At 44.5% G+C, this 19,230-nt stretch overlaps 1 protein-coding gene across 5 annotated transcripts in view; it reads right to left on the reverse strand.

Moving 5' to 3' along the window:
* Positions 1-19,230, reverse strand: part of LOC121269051 (supervillin-like) — a 162,537-nt gene that overhangs the window by 88,771 nt on the left and 54,536 nt on the right. For 4 of the 5 annotated variants that reach the window (XM_041173469.1, XM_041173466.1, XM_041173465.1 and 1 more), the window contains exons 5-8: positions 15,246-15,492; positions 8,239-8,746; positions 5,937-6,165; positions 4,522-4,651 (exon numbers count right to left, since the gene is read on the reverse strand). In XM_041173469.1, the coding sequence (XP_041029403.1) occupies positions 4,522-4,651; positions 5,937-6,165; positions 8,239-8,746; positions 15,246-15,492 (1,114 nt within the window). Of the gene's footprint in view, positions 1-2,710; positions 2,756-4,521; positions 4,652-5,936; positions 6,166-8,238; positions 8,747-15,245; positions 15,493-19,230 lie in introns of all 5 variants that reach the window. The other variant, XM_041173467.1, reaches the window with a different exon arrangement.

The raw sequence follows: 19,230 nt of genomic DNA on the forward strand, positions 1-19,230 counted from the left end.
TAAAGTCGGAGCAGTCAAACCAGCTCTGGGGCAGGATTTTAAGCTTGGCGTGTAGGCTCGTGCCCGACATAGCCGAGCACGAAATAATGCACGATAACATTGGGCGAGCATCCCAATGTCATCGTGCACTTGCGTGATATTTCAGTTGGCGGGCAAGAGTCAGCAGTGCGCCCGCCGACAATTAAGATGCCTATTGAGGCCCTTTAGCTGGTAATTATGTTGAATTTTTCGCTGCGGGTTGACGGACAGCCGAAACACCCGGCGGCCTTTGCATTTTATGTGAAACCTCATCTGTGGGTGGGATGAGGTTTCCATCAGTGAGTAAAAAGAACAATCAAAATTTTTTGAACTCATTTTCAGCATGTCCCTGTTCATGTGACACGTGGGGACATGTTTCCCTTATTTTTCAAATCTTTATATTTCATTTTTAAATCCTTCAGCTCCCTGAGGCAGCTCTGTGCCTTCAGGGGGTATTCAGTGATTGCGCCCCCATGCATAAGCACACTTCAGCGCTTGCACTCCTCCTGCCCCCAGCTTGGCAGCGCTGGGCATTTCAGCGCGCATTTCACGCTGGCTGTTAATTGGCTGTCCAGTGTGAAATTGCAGTCGGGGCCCGATCGCGGCCGCTCGACGAGGGGAAGGTCCTCCCCCCTGGAGAGTGTGCAGGATGAGGGATGAGGGATGAAATTAAAGGAGTGAGGATTGCGTGCATGCCAGTGGTTACAGTCTTTAAACTGAGAGTGTTTCAAGCCATGTGTCAGCTTGTTGGCATTCTACAAGTTGTCAGGTGTTTTTTCCCATTGGAACTGCAGGTTGTCATGATCCATCAGATCAACTGGAAGGTGGGATTACAGAGTGGTGGGATTACAGGGCGGCGGGATTACAGGGCGGCGGGATTACACAGCAGCAGGATTACAGGGCAGCGGGATTACAGGGTGACAGGATTACAGGGCGTCGGGATTACAGGGCGGCGGGATTACAGAGCAGTGCCCAGAGTGGTGGGATTAGAGCAGTGGGATTACAGAGCAGTGGGATTACACAGCAGTGGGATTACAGGGCGACAGGATTACAGGGCGACGGGATTACAGGGCGGCGGGATTACAGAGCGGCGGGATTACAGAGCGGCGGGATTACAGAGCTGCGGGATTACAGAGCGGCGGTATTACAGAGCGGTGGGATTACAGAGCGGTGGGTTTACAGAGTGGTGGGTTTACAGAGCGGTGGGTTTACAGAGCGGCGGGATTACAGAGCGGCGGGATTACAGAGCGGCGGGATTACAGAGCGGCGGGATTACAGAGCGGCGGGATTGCAGAGCGGCGGGATTGCAGAGCAGTGCTCTTACAGAGTGATGGAATTAGAGCAGTGGGATTACAGAGAGGTGGGATTACAGAGTGGTGTGATTAGAGCGTTGGGATCACACAGCAGCGGGATTACAGGGTGGCGGGATTACAGGGCGACAGGATTACAGGACGGCGGGATTACAGAGCGGTGGGATTACAGAGCGGTGGGATTACAGAGCGGTGGGATTAGAGCGGTGGGATTAGAGCGGTGGGATTAGAGTGGTGGGATTAGAGTGGTGGGATTACAGAGTGGTGGGATTACAGAGTGGTGGGATTACAGAGTGGTGGGATTACAGAGTGGTGGGATTACTGAGCGGCGGGATTACTGAGCGGCGGGATTACAGAGTGGTGTGATTACAGAGTGGTGGGATCACACAGCCGTGGGATTACAGGGCGGCGGGATTACAGAGCGGCGGGATTACAGAACGGCGGGATTACAGAGCGGCGGGATTACAGAGCGGCGGGATTACAGTGTGGTGGGATTACAGAGCGGCGGGATTACAGAGCGGCGGGATTACAGAGCGGCGGGATTACAGAGCGGCGGGATTACAGAGCGGCGGGATTACAGAGCGGCGGGATTACAGAGCGGCGGGATTACAGAGTGGCGGGATTACAAGCTGCAGAACCAACCAGACTTTTCCTCTCACTGTCCGTGGCAGATTTTAAAGCAAGGTTTAAAATAAACTGTTACTGGGAGTCTAGAATATTGTTGTATATATTTTTTAATTTACTGTTTGCTCCCTAACAAAGTTGTATATAACACGTAGGCTGCTTTGAAAAACATCTCATCTTTTTCAAAGAAACACTATGAGGCAAGTCCTATTGTTGCCTTAAATCTGAAGGTTTATAAGGAGAGGGTTGGAGTGATGATGAGCTTTATTTTACAAATTATACTGAGATTTCGATATCTATTTAGGATTTTCCTACAGTGTATGTCTGTGAGGTGTCCCTTGGACTGTGGGATTGTTTGTGCGTGACTACAGGGCTCATTTTCCTTAACTTTGACAGCTGTTTTCAGTTTGTTTACATGCTTGTTACTGTGTGATAACCATCAAGAGAACTGATCAACTTACGGTGGACGCCATCCACTGAGAAATAGAAGGAGTGATGCAAAAGAAAATCAGTGAGGGTTTAGTTGATTGTGAGCCCAAGATTGGAAAGTTATCAGTCAGGTCTTAGCCCTGCCCGTTCCTTAGCTCATTTTTCAATGAGGAAGGAGGGGTGTCCTGCATATGGAGTGTATGGTGGCCGTGGGATTGTGATGGATTTGACCAATTTAAATGCATTTCACTCAACCATATAACAATTTGATCCCGGCTTTCATCATATTATCTTTCTTCCTGTTGGCTTTGTTGGACATGTGTTCTTACCCAATACTGTGACTGCTCTGCATCATTCAAGCTCCCATCTTCTCCCTGCATTCAGGAAAAAGGACAGAGAGATAGAGGTATACAGGAAGGAAAAAGTTATCTGAAGAGAGGGTGAACACACACAATAAATTAACGGAGCATGCTGCCCAAGGGTGTTGAAACAAATAGAAGCAGAGGTGGGGGAAGGGTCTGTCTGATGGAAGTTAAGGAGTAGGAAATAAATTCTTCCTTGGTCTGGACTTCAGCCAAATACACCAGCTGGTAAATCTGTTTGCTAACTTTCCCAATAGGCAATAATAGCCTATGGCAGGAGGACCTGTAGATCAGAAATGTGCTTACTGATGTTGTAAGAACGGGACAAAACACCACAAGAATTGTAACATTCCTACTCGGAAACAGCAAGAGTTAGGGATCCCTGCCCTCTTTACACAAGTACATCTTGGACATCAATGGAACAACCAGGGAACAGGATGCAGCCTCAGGTGAACAGCAGGCTAAAGAATAATTAAAAGGAAGAGCTGCATTTAGATAGTGCCTTTCACAGCCCCCCGGATGTCCCAAGTGCTTTACAGCCAATGAAATGCTTTTGAAGTGTCGTCACAGTTGTGCAAGAATCAACTGCAGCACTCAAACCACACAGAGTACCAGAACATCTACCCTGCTCTCTCCTGCACATTTCCTGTCACTCAAAGTGAAGAAATTCCGTGAATTAAACCTCTTATTTTCATCTCTCTCCCGCCTATATCCCGGGCGAGTTTAATTTTGAAGAGCTCTGGATAAGTGGTTTTCAGATTCTGAATGAGGATGACTGAAGCAATGATTTATTATTTGAGTAATGGGTTTCTCCAGGCATTGCAATGGAATTAAGAGGACAGTTTTGATTATCTTCATTTTCAAAAGGAACCCAGTTCAAATTTGGTGATGTGCTCAAGAGATAGGGCTGCACACTGCAGACTCTGCTTAGCTGCAAGATGCTTGTTTCCAATGGAATCAAGTATTAATGAATGGATTTGACTGATATATAAATGCAAAACCATTGAATACTTGGCAAAGTTTAATCTTATCAATTTTTCCTTTCCAAGCCCAAGGACGTGGCAGCTAACCAGCTGACCTCAATCAGCTAACTCAGCACAGGCCTCATATCAGACTTGGACTGTCTTGGGCTTCACGGCTCAGTGAATCACTGCTTTAAAAAGCTGAGCTATCAGTGGACCTGAACTCAGTGCATTAATGTTGCTGTCACAACCTAAAAGTGGTAAACAGCATCATCTGTCATTGCCTGAATTTTACAGGCTCTGGTTTCTAGTAAATATTGCACTTCATAAAATGAATGGCTTAAATATAGAATCTGTCTCTCCAGTTCTGGACACAGACACAAACACAAAGCTATATTTTTAAAATTAATAATATATACAGAGTCATCAGCTGAGCAGGAAGAAATCAAAAACAGACAACTTCCACTCCTGTAACTGCTGGTAAAGTAAACTTGACTGAGATATAAATTTTAACCAGTGATATCAGCAAGGTGCTCTTACCAGCTCAGCTCTGCGGTATATTTAGGTTGATATGTAATATCTTGTGCAGCTCTTGTTAACAGGGGATTAATTATAAAGATTCTGATTCCATTCTTCTACTATTTCTGAATCACATCCTAGGATTTTTCACTGACCAGTAATCCACCAGTAACTCCAAGCCCAACGACCAATTTCATTTTCACATGAATGTCCCTCAACTGGCTGTACATTACGTGGCTGGTATCAACAGGACCGAACTCTCACATCTCAACCCTGACCTTTCATGACTCTTGTTACCTTTTTCGTCCAGGTGCCTTCAGCATGTTGAAGCTGGCTGCAGCGCTCAGTCAACCGGACACGGATATCACTCTGCCTCTTGTTCATTTTATTCTTCCACTGTTCTTCGCCACCTTTCAGCTTTTGCAACCTGGTGGAGCACACTTAGTGAGATAGGACAACAACAACTCGTATTTACCTATAATGTAATAAAACATCCCAAGGTGCCTCACAGATTCACACGGAGTCACATCAGGAAAGACAGCCACAAACTTGGTCAAAGGCTTTTAGGAGCATTTTGAAGGAGGAGAGAGAGGCAGGGAGAGATGGAGAGGTTTAGGAAAGGAATTCCAGAGCTTGGAACCCAGGCAGCCGTAGGTGTGCGGTGCTGGTGCAATTAAAATTGAGGATGCTCAAGAGGCTGGAATTAGAGGAGTCCAGACATCTTGGAGGAGATGGCAGAGATAGGGAGGGGCAAGACCATAGAGGGATTTGACGGCTGTACAGGATTCGATGTGAATTGGGACATGGGTAGCAGAGTTTTCGGTGATCTTAAGATTAAAAAGGGCTAATACTGGAGGCTAGCCAGAAGTGCATTGGAATACTCAAGTGTAGAGGTAACAATGCCATGGGTGAGGTTTCCAGCAGCAGAGACGTTGAGACAGAGACAGTGCCGGGCAGTGTTAGAGGTGGAAATGAGTGGTCTCATTCACACAATTGTAAAATCACCTGATGACTTGCTGAGGAACACATTGGAAACAGACACTCCCACATACCCTGGTGCTGAGTTTTGTTAATATACAAAGCAGACAGTTTACATTAAGCAAACACTTCCGATTCAGCTGAAAACCATACCTAAAATGATTTCATTGACATATGCTGTTTGTGCAAGATGCTAGCAGTGAGTAAAGCATTTACACATGGTCAGAATCTGGTTCTGTCCGTTGCCTGACTGGAGATTTTAAACAGTTCTTTTCAATATTGATGATCTTACATGCGTTTTACTGTAAGGAATTCTTTGCAATAGAATGACTCAAGGTAAAACTGGAGGAAAGGCTGGACTGATTAAGTCACTGTGGTCTTACAACTGTTCCTCAACAGACCAGCAGTTGTGGGCACTACACATGCTCAGTTGCCCAAACCAGGGTAACTGGCCACAATCATTGCCAGTTATCCTTACTATAAAGTGTGCCTATGTGAGTATAGGGTAAGAAGAGCATCGTACTCAGCATGCTGCCTTCCACAGTCGAACAGCATGCTAGTTCCTGCTCTTCAGACTCCTGTGCTAGCTTGGCCAAGTGGACATTGCAATAGGCTCTGGATGCCCTCTATCAGAACAAAACAATTAGAGGCAGAAAGAAAGATGGAGGAGGGACGAGCAGGTGGGGTTAGAATGTAACTGATGGGTAAGGCAGATTTGTACTCAATTTCTGTACCTGTCCTTTACAGATGCTCCCACATGAATTGGAGTTAGGGACTGTTCCACATTGTTATCGTCAAATAACTGATCCACATAGCTTTTCTCTTGCCCTTGGCCCATTGGCGTGGAGTAGATATCAGCCTCTTGGTATTGCAGTGAGGAGCTGTTGTCTTCCTGTTGCCATGGCGGTGAGGAGGGTGGTGTTGAGAAAATGTCTTGGGACAGCACTTCTAATTTTTCAGTCTCTGCATTATGGAATAGAAATCTGTTTAAACCAGCACCCTAACAAAAGGAGCATTAGCATTTCCACTGACACTAACAGTGACCAAGGTCCTAACTGAATATATCGAAGGTGCACCCCTAACCATCATAATTACATTTAATTCCAAAACTCTTCTTGCAAATGCAATTGGGCCTCCCCCAACAACTTGTCTCCCCTCCTAAGTGAGCACTGTTCAGGGAGCGAGATCTATACAGCAAGAGTGTTAACAGAACATTCACAGCTCAGCCAATTTCAGCCTCCTAACCAGTGCCCACAGCCAAATACTTTAAGGCAGCAATCACTAAATCAGCAGCCGGAACAGGAACCTGAGCTGGTTTTCCATTCCCCTGGACTTGAGTTCACAAGATAATTACAGACGAGAAAGATCATTTGGCCCATCTTAACTCATCCACCCAGAATGACCTTAATGTCTTCTCATTGCTGTAACTGCTTTTTTTTGATGATGTCTGGTTTTTCAAATCCACTACCTGGGAGCTCATTTTATGTGTTAATTATTTTCAGTGTCAAGAAGATTTGACACCAGTCCTAAATTTGTCTTTACTGGTTTGACCCTTTGTCTTACCCTAGCAACTTAATTTCAAGTAGTGTTCCAGATTTAACTGCTTCTTTCCCTTTACTACATTGAACAAACTTAGCTTTATTACCTTAAATAAATTCAAGAGAAGGGGATGTTCCCCATTGTCACCTAAAAGGTGCCTTCTTTCTCAGTTGGAAAGCCCGAGTCCCTGAATGCTCCCTTGTTTCTCAGGGACTAGAGCTGGAGGCAGTACAGTCAGGTTATACATTCACTAATTTATATTCTACCATTTTAGTCATAACTATTGCCTTTGTTGAGTGTTGCTCGACAATGGCTGATTTCACCACTTGGCCTCTTTCAGTTTCACCATGACTTATTACAGCAACGTCCCTGGATTATGAGTGTTGCCTATTTCCCTTTCCTATGTTCCAATGTTTACTTTGCTCCTGCTTAAGACGCAGCAAAAATCTTTGTGGCCTTATTGACTCATGAGTGGGGTTTTCCCTTACTGCACTCATTCCATTCATTTGAATGGGGCAGATAATAATGGCCCAGGGAGAGCAGAAGTGGAAAATCCCAGCCAATATTTCCACATCAGGAGTCACAGAATATATTGGATGCTTTGCTAATAACTCTGTAATAGCACCCCTTACAGAGAATAAGGAGCTAAATAACGACCAGTCCACAACCTGTTGTCAGTGATCAGGCTGCAAACGTGGCTTCTGTTGTTGAAGGGAAGTGGCAGAATACCTAAGCTGATTTTATACTAATTCATTCATTCTGCAGAGACTAACCTCTGGACCTTGGTCTCCTACTTTTGCATTCAGATTATGGAGCCAGGTTCCAATTTTTTATCATCAACAATCTATGAGGTTCTTTGTTCCTGGAACCTCAGTCAGTCCTCACTATGGAGGGTGGCCAATGGAGAAAGACTGCATGTGGACAGTCAACATCAGTCCCTGGTGAATATAACGCCACCTATGAAAGTGTCAATATATAAATCATCTCAAACCCATTGCCTTGCATCAAAATACCCCCACCTCTCAGCTCCCTGAAGCCACACCCAATCCACACTTGAACGGTTCCTTCATTGTCAAAATCCTGGACCTTTCTACCTACGAACATACGTACAAACATACAAAATAGGAGCAGATGTTGGCCTTTTGGACTCTCCAGCCTGCTCTGCCATTTAGTAAGACCATGGCTGATCTGTTTGTGTTTTGAATTCCACTTTCCCATGTGGGGGATAACAGCACTCTGGGAACACCTTCTGCACATGGACAGCAGAGGTTCGAGAAAGTTCCTCACCACTTTTTTCAAGGATGGGCAATAAATGCTGGCCTTCATAGCGACGCCTATACCCCAGGAGGGAATAGAGAAAACTCACTTTCATCCAGAAAAATGATAACAGCACAATTCAAGCACTGTGGCCTCTATTCAGGATAAATGGCATGATGTACAACAATCAACATTCGAACTGTAAAGAAATAAGCGGTAATGCACAAACATTTTATTTACCTGTTGTTTCTCCCTGGTCGCCCTCTTGTACTTCACTGGAGTTTTGTTTCTCTGAAAGACCTTTCTCAATTACTCTCACTTCATCTTCACTTCTCTCCAGCTCCTGGGTTACATGTGTCATGCCTGTGTTGTGTTGCTCTCTATAATCTCCACACAGGGCACTTGGAATGGAGTTGCTCTCTGCTGGTGTACCGGCTGTGCTGCTGGCTTCATATTTCACAGGTTGTTCCTGCAGGATATGACTCTCTGAGCTGTCATCTCTCTCCTTGCTGATTCTTTGTGTTTTCAATACCCCTTTAATTTCCTTAGTTATCTCCACGCTTTCCACAGTAGCCGTCTGTCTACTGCCCTCAGAGTTGTTGACTGGTGCAGCTGACATTATCTCAGGCTTCCCAATCTCCTTCTGGGCTGGAGGAAGACTCAAAACGTCCAATGCTGCTTTATCTGCAGGAGTCTGTACTTGGGAGTTGGGTAGAAGATGAAACTGTTGTTCCGGTACTTCCTGGAGCTGAAAGTGTGACACATGCTTTAATTACTGATGCACGCAAGCTTTTCAGGGATTTGTTAACTGGGATTTGAGTCTACAATCCCAGCCTCTAATCTGTGAGCATTTGAAAGTGATTTAACTTGATTGGCTTAGTTCACAGACTGGAGGAGGCTGGATAGAGCAAGATGACCTCAAGAGAGGACCAAGGGTTGTGTGGAGGAAGGTGATTTGAATAAGATCATGAATTCGGGTCAAACCCAAAGGAAACAGTAAGTTGAATTTTAACAGGCAAGGATGGATTGGTTAGGCTCTGCGCAGACGTGAATTTTTAAAAAAATCTGCAAGCTGTCCCGAACCCTCCCGCTTCTGAGTTTAATGAGATGGGACAAGTGGCCGGCAACCAATCAGGAATCTAAATATTTTAATGAGGCTGGCAGACGCTCATTTAACCTGATTTGCAGCTTTATCTGTGACTGGCTGGATTTGCCAGGCCTCTGGAAACACCACACTTCCAGGGGCACGAGGACAGCCTAAGAGAGAAGGTTATAGCACTGCTTGTGGGCCAGGAGGAGTAGGAAGGCTTCCCGTGCCCACCCCATGCCACCCCCCACCCCCCCATCCCCCAAGTTTTTCCCATTGTCGATTGTCATAAAAACCCACCTAGCTTGCTAATGTCCTCTGGGAAGGAAATCTGCCATCCTTACCTGGTCTGGCCTACTTGTGACTCCAGACCCAAAGCAATGTGGTTGACTCTTAAATGCCCTCTGAAATGGCCTAGCAAGCTACTCAGCTCTCAAGGGCAGTTAGGGATGGGCAATAAATGCTGACCTAGCCAGTGATGCCCACATACCATGAGTGAATATATAAATAAAAAATCACATAGCCCCCATATAGGAAGGCCCTTGGGTCAGGGATCAGATACCGCGCCAGCACCCCCACCACCCCAATGCCCACATCTGACCTACCTGCTACTGCGGCCTGATCCAGAGCACTTCTCCTAACGTCTGGATGGGGAACTTCTCACTGAGAGAAAATTCCATAGCATGTCAGGTTTCCCATCAGAAACGTCTCCCCTGCCACCTACGTAACCTGCCCCTGTTAATATGCAGGCCACTATATCCAATCTACATCATGAATAATCATGTCAATGTAGAGGGCAATGGTCAAACAGAAACTGTTGATTAAAGGAGTGTCAGCATCCCTGATTTTGCCTGCAGTGTGTCCAGCCCTGTCAGACCTTTTTCGGCCAATAGGATGGAGCCCACGTTTTTCTTCTCCTTCCAACAGCATCTATTAGACCCTGTGAAAACTTGAGCCCTCAGCATCAGAGGTGCAGACTTCAAGTTGTCGGGTGCCGCTGATGGCAGATCAGTGGTAAATCATGATAAAAGGGCAGTAAGAGCTTGACACAAATTTAAAATCATGACATAATCGTGATGAAGCATTCAGCAGGAATGTAGAACCAAAGGCAATCTGTGTCCAGAGATCAAAGCACAAATACTGTATTGTTCTGCCTGAGGGAGTCTGGATCGGCAGAAATTGAACTAACTTGCTAAACTCCTGACCCAGCCCATTGATGAGTGCAGTCCTTGACTAAAATCAGGGGGGGGAACAATCACACATTTCTAACTGTGCCTGCTTTTGTTGCTGTGTGTGGGAATCACTCCCCAGTCAAATTAGCCTCAGTGATTCTATTGACCTGATCCAAATTCCCATGGACGATTTTTAAATTGAGCCCCCAATTTCTCCAGCTCTCCCTGCTCCCTCCTCCCACTTTACCTGCACTGCTTCGGCCCAGAATGAAAATTCTGTTGAGATCATAAATGTCTCGATGACTGCTTTCTGTGATTGGCCCACTGAAAGTACACTTGTTATTCTCTTACTGGACAATGTCCACTTCCTCCTCCCTGAAGTGAAACACCACTATAAACACAACATTTCACCTGGCAGCCCAGCTGAGAAATATTAAACCTCAACCCAACTGAAGCTGGCAGCATAATGTGTCAATCGGCCGCAGAACTTAAAACATGCACACCAGCTAAACTGCCTTAACTCACTTCCTACTCGATTTCTTCCAGTTCGTCAAGCAGACCATATTGAGAATGTTAAGTATTTCCTTCCTATAGACAAACACCGTTAATAACCATCTTGCAGCCTTGGTTCAGTTGGTAGCACTCTTACCTCAGGGTTTGAAGGTTGCAGGTTCAACCCTGACTGCAGGATCTCGGACACATCAAGTTAGCTAACACACTGAGGGAGCACTTCACAATTGTGTACTTGCTGAATAAACACGTCCGCTCCTACATATTACTGATGATTGAAGGTGGCCAGTAAAGTGGAGAACATCTAGTTCCCAAAAACTTGCACTTGCCTGCACCAGCCAAGTTAGTACAGACAGCAATTGAAATCTGATCCTCTGTGTTTCTCTCCTTGACAAAATCCATTCTTGGGGAGACTGATTATTGCGTTAAATTTGTATAACATTATTGTTAAGATGTACTTTAACAGTTGAGCAGTTTACATCAAACGGAGTGATCTATAAACTTTTAAAACCAGCTGTTTCTCTATGTACTGAAGCAGATGGACCAGCTCCTACCTGAAAGAGAATCCTGCAGCGCTTTTCAAATCCTTACATTTCTCTAAAAAGTTGTTAAGACTTGAAGTTAAATTCACGGTCCAGTGCCAACTCCACACACCTGATTTTTTTTTTGCAGCGAGAAAAATGATTCATTTCAGCAAAACTACATGTTTAGCTCTTTGCCCCACCCTGTTCTAATTCATTTTACATTAGTAATATCCCTCCAGAGCTGACACTCCAGCACTTAAAAGCTTGATTTACTTCTCACTGAATATATGAATAGGCAGAAAATCGGGCACCATTCAGCAAATTGCCGGTTCAAATTCCAACCTCCCCCTTTCATAAAAATAACTCTCTCAGGCAAAATGACACCTCCCAAGGTCGCCTTAGAAGCAACAACATATTATCTGAACCTGTCACACACATCCTATGCTGTACAAGACCCCTACCCCAATCCCCAGCCCCCAATCCCCAGCCCCCAATCCCCAATCCTCAATCCCAAACCCTACCTCTTTCCCAAATCCCACTCCCCTATCCCAGATTAAACCCCATTCCCCATTCCTCAGCTCATGGGTTCATTCCATGGCCTTGTCCCCCTCCAGCCTCATCTGACCCTACATGCCAGCTCACAGCCTCTGTCCTTCTGTGTCTGGACAACACCGTGGGCTCAGCCTGTCCACTCCATTCATTTGTGACCACCTTGCATGCTAATGATATGTTAAATACATTAAGATATACAGGTGAAGGACATTGCTTAATTAAGTATCTAGAGCACTTATAAAGATAGACTTCCCAAAATGACATTCTCATTTAATAATGTAAGGTTCCTTTATGTTTTCTTTTAGTTACAATGCCCTTTAAAATCCTTTAAATCCTATTAATTAGTTTAATTGGCTTTTCTTTATTAGTTAATTAGGTTTTGTTTCCACTGGTGCTCAAAAGGGTATAAAGATAGATTGGCACACGGTGCCCGCTGGCAGGCTTGAGGCCTTCCATGGCCAGTGGGCACTATGGGAGCTGGAATGCTTCCTCACCCCCACATAATAACTTTTTGATTTAGCTGGATAGTTTCTGTTTTGTTTCTGTTACAGTGCCCTTTTGAGAGGCTATTACTTTAATTTGATTTATTAATTTATTAATTTGCTCATTGTTTAACTGTTCACTCGAAAGTATATAAAGAGAGACTGCTGGGACATGGGGTTAGGAGGTAGGAAACAGACATTAGTAACGCTTTTGTAAATACACCTATTATCAAGAAAAGTATTAGTGTCTAGTTTCATACTTCAACTGGCTTGGGATTGATTTTACATTGTACTCTGGAATTCCCTTCCTAAGTCCTCCCACCTTGCCCTACCCCCTCTGTCTTCCTTAAAAAGCCTCCTCAAACCTTTACTTTTGACCAGGCTTAAGGTCACTTTCCCAGCCTTCTCTCAATTGAGACTCAACATGCGACCTTCTCCTTTCCGAGCATCTTGGGATTTCTCACTCCATTAAGGGTAGTATATGATGAATAGCTTGCTAATATTCACAGTATCATTTCAAAGCTAGTGGAAATTAATATAAGGAGACAGAAGTGAGAATACATGACTGTCCTGTTCTTCTTCAGGCTCCTCAAACATAGGAGATTCTGTATTTATAAATCAATTTATTACACCCTCGATTCCCCCAAATCACTTCAGAAACAGTTAGTCACATTTAAAGTGATGTTGCCTCAACAAAATGCAACAATTTGTGCACAGTACGATCCCACAAACAGCAAGTGAACAAATGACCATTTAAGCTGTTCTTGGTGTTATGATTGAGAGGGGTATTAACCAGGACACAGTGAGATCTCTCTGCGCTTCTACAAATCAAGTTGTGAGACCTTTTACAGGCAGAGGGATCTCAAGTTTAACATCTCCAACAGTGTAGCACTCTTTTGGTACTGCATTGAAAGTGTCAGTCAAGAGTGTGTGCCCAAGGCCTGCAGTGGGGTTCGAACCTTCAACCTGTTGATTCAAGTGCTGCCAACTACACCATGTTGATATAAGAATATATTTTTAAATATGAGTGCAGCCTGACTTGCCAGTCATATATGTTTATAAAATACACACTGGCAATCTGAGTTCAGAGTCTTTGGGCTTTTGAACATTGAAACTATAAATTTCATCATGATTTGGTTGAATGGTTTCTTTGACTGGCTTTATTTTTTTTACCTGCTTTGTGATGTGCTCATTCTTCACCATAGATTATCACTGGTCATTGTTCTATTTAAATAAACACAAATGAGAAACTGGCAATGGTCCATTTTCAGGAGTTTGCTGCTCCTAATCTCACTGACAATTCTAGCCTCTTTGAAAATACTACTGAGTTTCCCTCACAGGCATTGCTTAAAGATCTCGGGAATGAGAATTGGTTATAGGTAACGGCTTACTGGGCTGATAGCACTGATGTTTAGTTTGTAATGATATTTTCAAGTACATTTTCCAATCAACCTTCTGGCCCATAGCTTCCGATCTCCGGGGGCATTGTACCCAGGAGGTACCCCAGAAAATGCGATGGGGGAGCCCCAGAAGTCCCCACACAAGAACTGCATGAGAATTGCCCAGGAATCTTAAACTTCCAATGGGCGATTGCCCTGCACTGGGAACCATACGATACTCCAATTTAAATCAGAGACTTCAGATGGTTCTGACTGTTTTAGCAGAATAGTTACTCGGCAAATGCTAAAAGGATTAAAAGCACTTCTAACACTTGGGGAACTATATTAGTGAATTCCCCCCCCCCAGACCCCTACTGGAAACCCCCCCTAAAACCCTGACTACCGCCCCCCCCACCGCATTGACCATGCCCCCTACTACCCCATTGACACTCCCCAAATACACCCCTACCCCCGACTATCACCCAGCCCCCGTCGACTACCCTTCCAACCTCCTGACTACCCTCCCAACACACCGACTACCCCTTACCCTGACTCGCCCCAACTAACCCACAAACCTCCCCCACCGACCCCCACCCACCCTGCAATGATCACCTGAAACCTCCCCCTCCCTGATCCATCCCCCTGCCCCTCCACCACGCCTACCCACTTACCTTAAACACTTACCTTCTCACCAGTTTTTAAAGTGGCTGGGAAATTTAAACTTACCCAGTTTACAACAGCTAGTGATGTAAAGTGGGGGCATGGCTTCACTTCCCCTGACTCTGCTGCCCTGCACTGAAGGCCTAGGGAACTCGCTGCGCTGCACTTTTCTCACCCAGCCCAAGTTGGAGAGTGAGGTGACGAAAGTACAGCTCCCGAGTAAGGTAGGAAGAAAGAAGCAGAGCGGCAATCCAATTGTGATTGCCAGTCCTTGGAAGTTCTGGCCCAATATTTTACACTAATCCTTTTCTTTCTTTCCTCAGACCTTTCCCGGGGTTTAGTTCCATGGAGGCTAACAATGCTACAGTTCCATGCCCAGATAGTCATCATTATTCAAGTGTGATCCTGTATGGTGCCGGCAGGCCATTTGATTACAGAGGGCACCATAGTTGAAGACCTAGCCTATCCTCACCCGAGGTCCATGCATCTTCCAGCAGGAATCATTAGATGTTAAGTGTGAGCAGGAATGCTGGCCGATTTTTCCTCTTGCTAGTACAAGGCAGTTAGCTATAGTATCAGTACTGATACGCTGGCTCATATCAACTAGCGCCGCCCAGAGGTTGGGCCTGCACATTCTATATGACTCAGTTAACATGTTATCATTGACAACCAAGCCATGAAGGGGCTGCAATCACAATGTTTAAAATCTTCAAATAAAGTGTAAAATTGTTCTTTGTTCTTAAAACCTTTTAGCAGCATGCACATTCAGCAAATAATTATTGCACTAACACTATGAACACTTATAGTTTCTTTACTGTGACAGGCCAAGTAGAGGAAATTATTCATCATCTTGGTAACATTAAAATAAAACTAATATTTACCAGCTGGACCTCATTGAAGGTGACAGGTTGGGTGCGGTACCGTGCCCCCTTTTGTCTCCGCCCATTATGCCCTTCCAATGCGGGCATCTTCTTTGGCACAGGCTGACACAGGCTGTTGAACAAGGCCATCTTCTGGTTCAGACTCAACTTTGAATTCTTATCCTCTCTCTCTTCTGCCTCCTGTTCAATTGCACTTTGCTTTTTCTCCTCCATATCCTGCACCTTTGGTGACTGTGCCCTGGAGATGCTAACAGCAGAGTTTTCAGTTAGAGAAAGAACAGAAAAATGAGCAATATGAAAATTTAATTCCTTCCTTCACTTCAGAGACAGCTAAATGCCTCTTGGGTTTAGGAACAGGATTAGGCCATTCAGCCCCTCCAGCCTGCTCCACCACTCAATTAGATCTAGGCTGATCATCATCTCAACTTCATTTATCAGCTTAAACTTCATATACCTTGGTAGATTTAAAATCAACCAGTTTAATTTTACAAACTCCAATTGTCCCTGCAGCCACAGTTATTTGAAAGGGGCAGGGGGTGGTGAAAGATTTTCAGTTTTCCGCTACCCGTTGTATAAAAAAGGAGTAGGATGTTCTGGAGATTGAAACACTGGTTTACCAAGAAGGGGTCATAAGGCTTAAATAAGGAATGCAGCTTGCATAGACTAAGTCTGTATTTCCTTGACTATAAGACATACGAAATAGGAGCAGAAGTAGGTCATTCGGCCCCTCGGGCCTGTTCCACCATTCAATAAGGTCATGGCTGACCTGTTTGTGTTTTGTCCACATTCCCATCTACCCCCCAATACCCTTTGATTCCCTTTCCTAATAAGAATCTATCCACCTCTGCCTTAAAAATATTCGGTGACCCCGCCTCCACCACCTTCGGAGGCAGAGAGTTCCAAAGTCGCACAACCCTCTGAGAGAAAAGTTTCTCCTCACCTCTGTCCTATAAGGGCGACCCCTAAGTTTAAAACAGTGCCCCCTAGTTCTGGGCTTGCCCACAAGAGGAAATGTCCTTTCCATGTCCACCCTGTCAACACCGTTCAGGGTCTTGTATACTTCAATCAAGTCACCCCTCACTCTTCTAAACTCCAGTGGAAACAAGCCCAGGCTGTCCAACCTTTCCTCATATGACAACCTGCTCATTCCAGGTATCAATCGAGTAAACATCTGCTGAACCGCCTCCAATCCATTCACATCCTTCCTTAAATAACACAAGATGCAGTCTCACCAAAGCCCTGTATAACTGAAGCATAACATCCTTACTTTAATGTTCAATTCCTCTCGTAATAAAGGATAGCATTCCATTGGCCTTCTTGATTACATGCTGTAACTGCATACTAATTTTTTGTGACACCTAGATCCCACTGCACCTTGGAATTCTGAAATCATTCTCCATTTAAGTAATACTCTGCCTTTTTATTCTCCCTGTCAAAGTGAACAATTTCACCTTTTCTCACATTATACTCTATCTGCCAGATGTTTGCCCACTCACTCAACCTATCTATATGCATCTGCAAACTCCTTATGTCTTCTTCACAACATACTTTCCTACCTATCTTTGTGTCATCTGCAAAAACCTGCTACCATGTCTTCGCTCCCCTCATCTAAGTCATTAATGTAAATTGTAAAAAGTTGAGGCCCCAGCACAGACCCTGTGGGACTGTACTTGTTACAACCTGCCAATCAGACGAAGACCCATTTATACATACACTCTGTTTTCTGCCAGCCAGCCAATCTTCTATCCAGGCTAATATGTTACCCCCTACACTATGAGCTTTTATTTTCTGCAATAACCTTTGATATGGCACCTTTCTGGAAATCCAAGTACAGTATGTCTGCAGGCTCCCCTCTGTCCACCGCACATGTTACTCCTTCAAAGAACTCTAATAAATTGGTTAAACATGATTTCCCTTTCATAAAACCATGCTGACTCTTCCCGATTGCCTTGAGCTTTTCTAAGTGCCCAACTATAACCTCTTTAATGATCAACTCTAACACCTTCCCCACGACAGCCGTCAAGCCAAGTGGCCTGTAGTTTCCTGTTTTCTGCCACCCTCCTCCCTTGAATAGAAGGATTATATTTGCTACTTTCCAGTCTGGTGGAACCTTTCCAGATCTAGGGAAGTTTGGAAAATTAACACCTGCACATTTACTACTTCATTAGCCACCTCCTTAAGACCCTAGGATGAATCCAACAGGACCTGGAAACTTGTCAGCGCTCAGCCCAATCAGTTTGCTCAGTCCTGCTTGCACAGTGACAGTAATTTCACCAAGTTGCTCTCTCCTCTCCATCTCCAGGCTTACAGCTATTACTGGAGTGTTTTTTGTACCCCCTATAGTGAAGACAGAAGTATAAGAGGTGATGAAATTGAAGTGTTTAAGATGATCAAAGGAGTTGGTAGGATAGTGAGAGAGAAACTATTTGGGGCAACCTGAACAGTGAGACTTAAAATTAGAGCGAGTCAGAGTGATATCAGAAAGCATTTCTTCACACAAAGGGAAGTAGAAGCCTGGAACTCTCTCCCCCAAAAAGCTGTTGAAGTTAAGGGTCAATAGAAATAGATTTTTTTTGTTAGACAAGAGTATTAAGCGATGCGGAACGAAAGTGGTTAAAGGCAATTAACATTTTAGGTCAATTACCTTCTGTTCTGATGAAAGGTCATTGAAGTGAAATGTTAACTCTGGCCGGGATTATCCCCGCCCAGCGGCGCTGGGCCTGTTCGCTGGCATAAGCGGACAATATGGCGCGATTGGTTTCACAACGGTGTGAAATCAGTTGCGATCGTCCAGCCTGCCCGCCACAGAAACTGCATGTTTCCTGGGAATGTAGTGTGACAGGTTTGGGACGTACAGCATGAAAATCCGCCAATGTCATTTTACCTGCCAGCTAATGCACTTAGTGCAAATCTGGGACGATTCTGCCCTCTGTTTCGCTAAATGTGCTGCCTGACTTGCTGAGTATCTTCAGCAAATTACATAGAGTCACATAGAATGGTAGTGGTAGTTGGGGGGGGGGGGGGGTCAATGCAGGGGTCAATGCATGTGTTTATGCTCCACATGAGCCTCCTCCAATCCTACTTTATCTAGCTCTATCAGCATATCCTTCTACTCCTTCCTCCCTCATGTGTTGATCTAACTTCCCTTTAAATACATCTATGCTAGTCACCTCAGGCAATCCATGGGGTAGTGAGTTACACATTCTAAACACTCACTGGATAAAGACGTTTCTCCTGAATTCCTTATTGAATTTATCGGTGATTAAAAAAAATATACTTATGGCCCAGTTTTGGTCTTCCCCACAAGTTCTCTTCTCTACATCTATCCTGTCAAATCATTCCATAATCTTAAAGGTTTACCAGGTCATCTCACAGACTTCCCTCTTTTTGGACAGGTGTAATCCTTGGTTTCATCCTTGTAGATTTTTTTTGTTTAGCACCTCCTCCAATGGCTGCTCATCCACACAACATGTGGAATAGAACTGTGCAAGGTACTCCAAGTGCACACAAACCAAGGTCCAAGACAATTTTAACATAACATCTCTGATTTTCAAACCTCTCCTTCTAGAATTAACCTCTCCCCAACTTCCCAATCATCAATATTGAAGCACAATTGCCATTTACATGCCCATTCTGCACATGTGGTCAAGTTTTCTTGTATTTGTTGCAGCCTTCCTCAGTATTAACTGTACCCTACAATTTGTTGTCAAACACAAATGGCCTTAAAACTGCTGGGCATCCCATTCCTGATGGCAATGTAGTGACCCTTTCTTGGAAATTCATGTCTCCAGCCCTCCCATTCGGTTTGGATGTGATGCCATCCATGGTCAAATATCCTGCCAACATCCACTATCCAGACTCACAGTTGAAGAATAATGACTCTGACAAGTCATTATTGGAACTATATAGCTTGAAGATTGATATGTTTAAATTGATTAAAAGATTTGATAGGGTAGATAGTGCAAAACTATTTCCTTTGATCAGG

Source organism: Carcharodon carcharias, chromosome 23 (genome assembly GCF_017639515.1).
Source record: "Carcharodon carcharias isolate sCarCar2 chromosome 23, sCarCar2.pri, whole genome shotgun sequence".
Classification (NCBI taxonomy): domain Eukaryota; kingdom Metazoa; phylum Chordata; class Chondrichthyes; order Lamniformes; family Lamnidae; genus Carcharodon; species Carcharodon carcharias.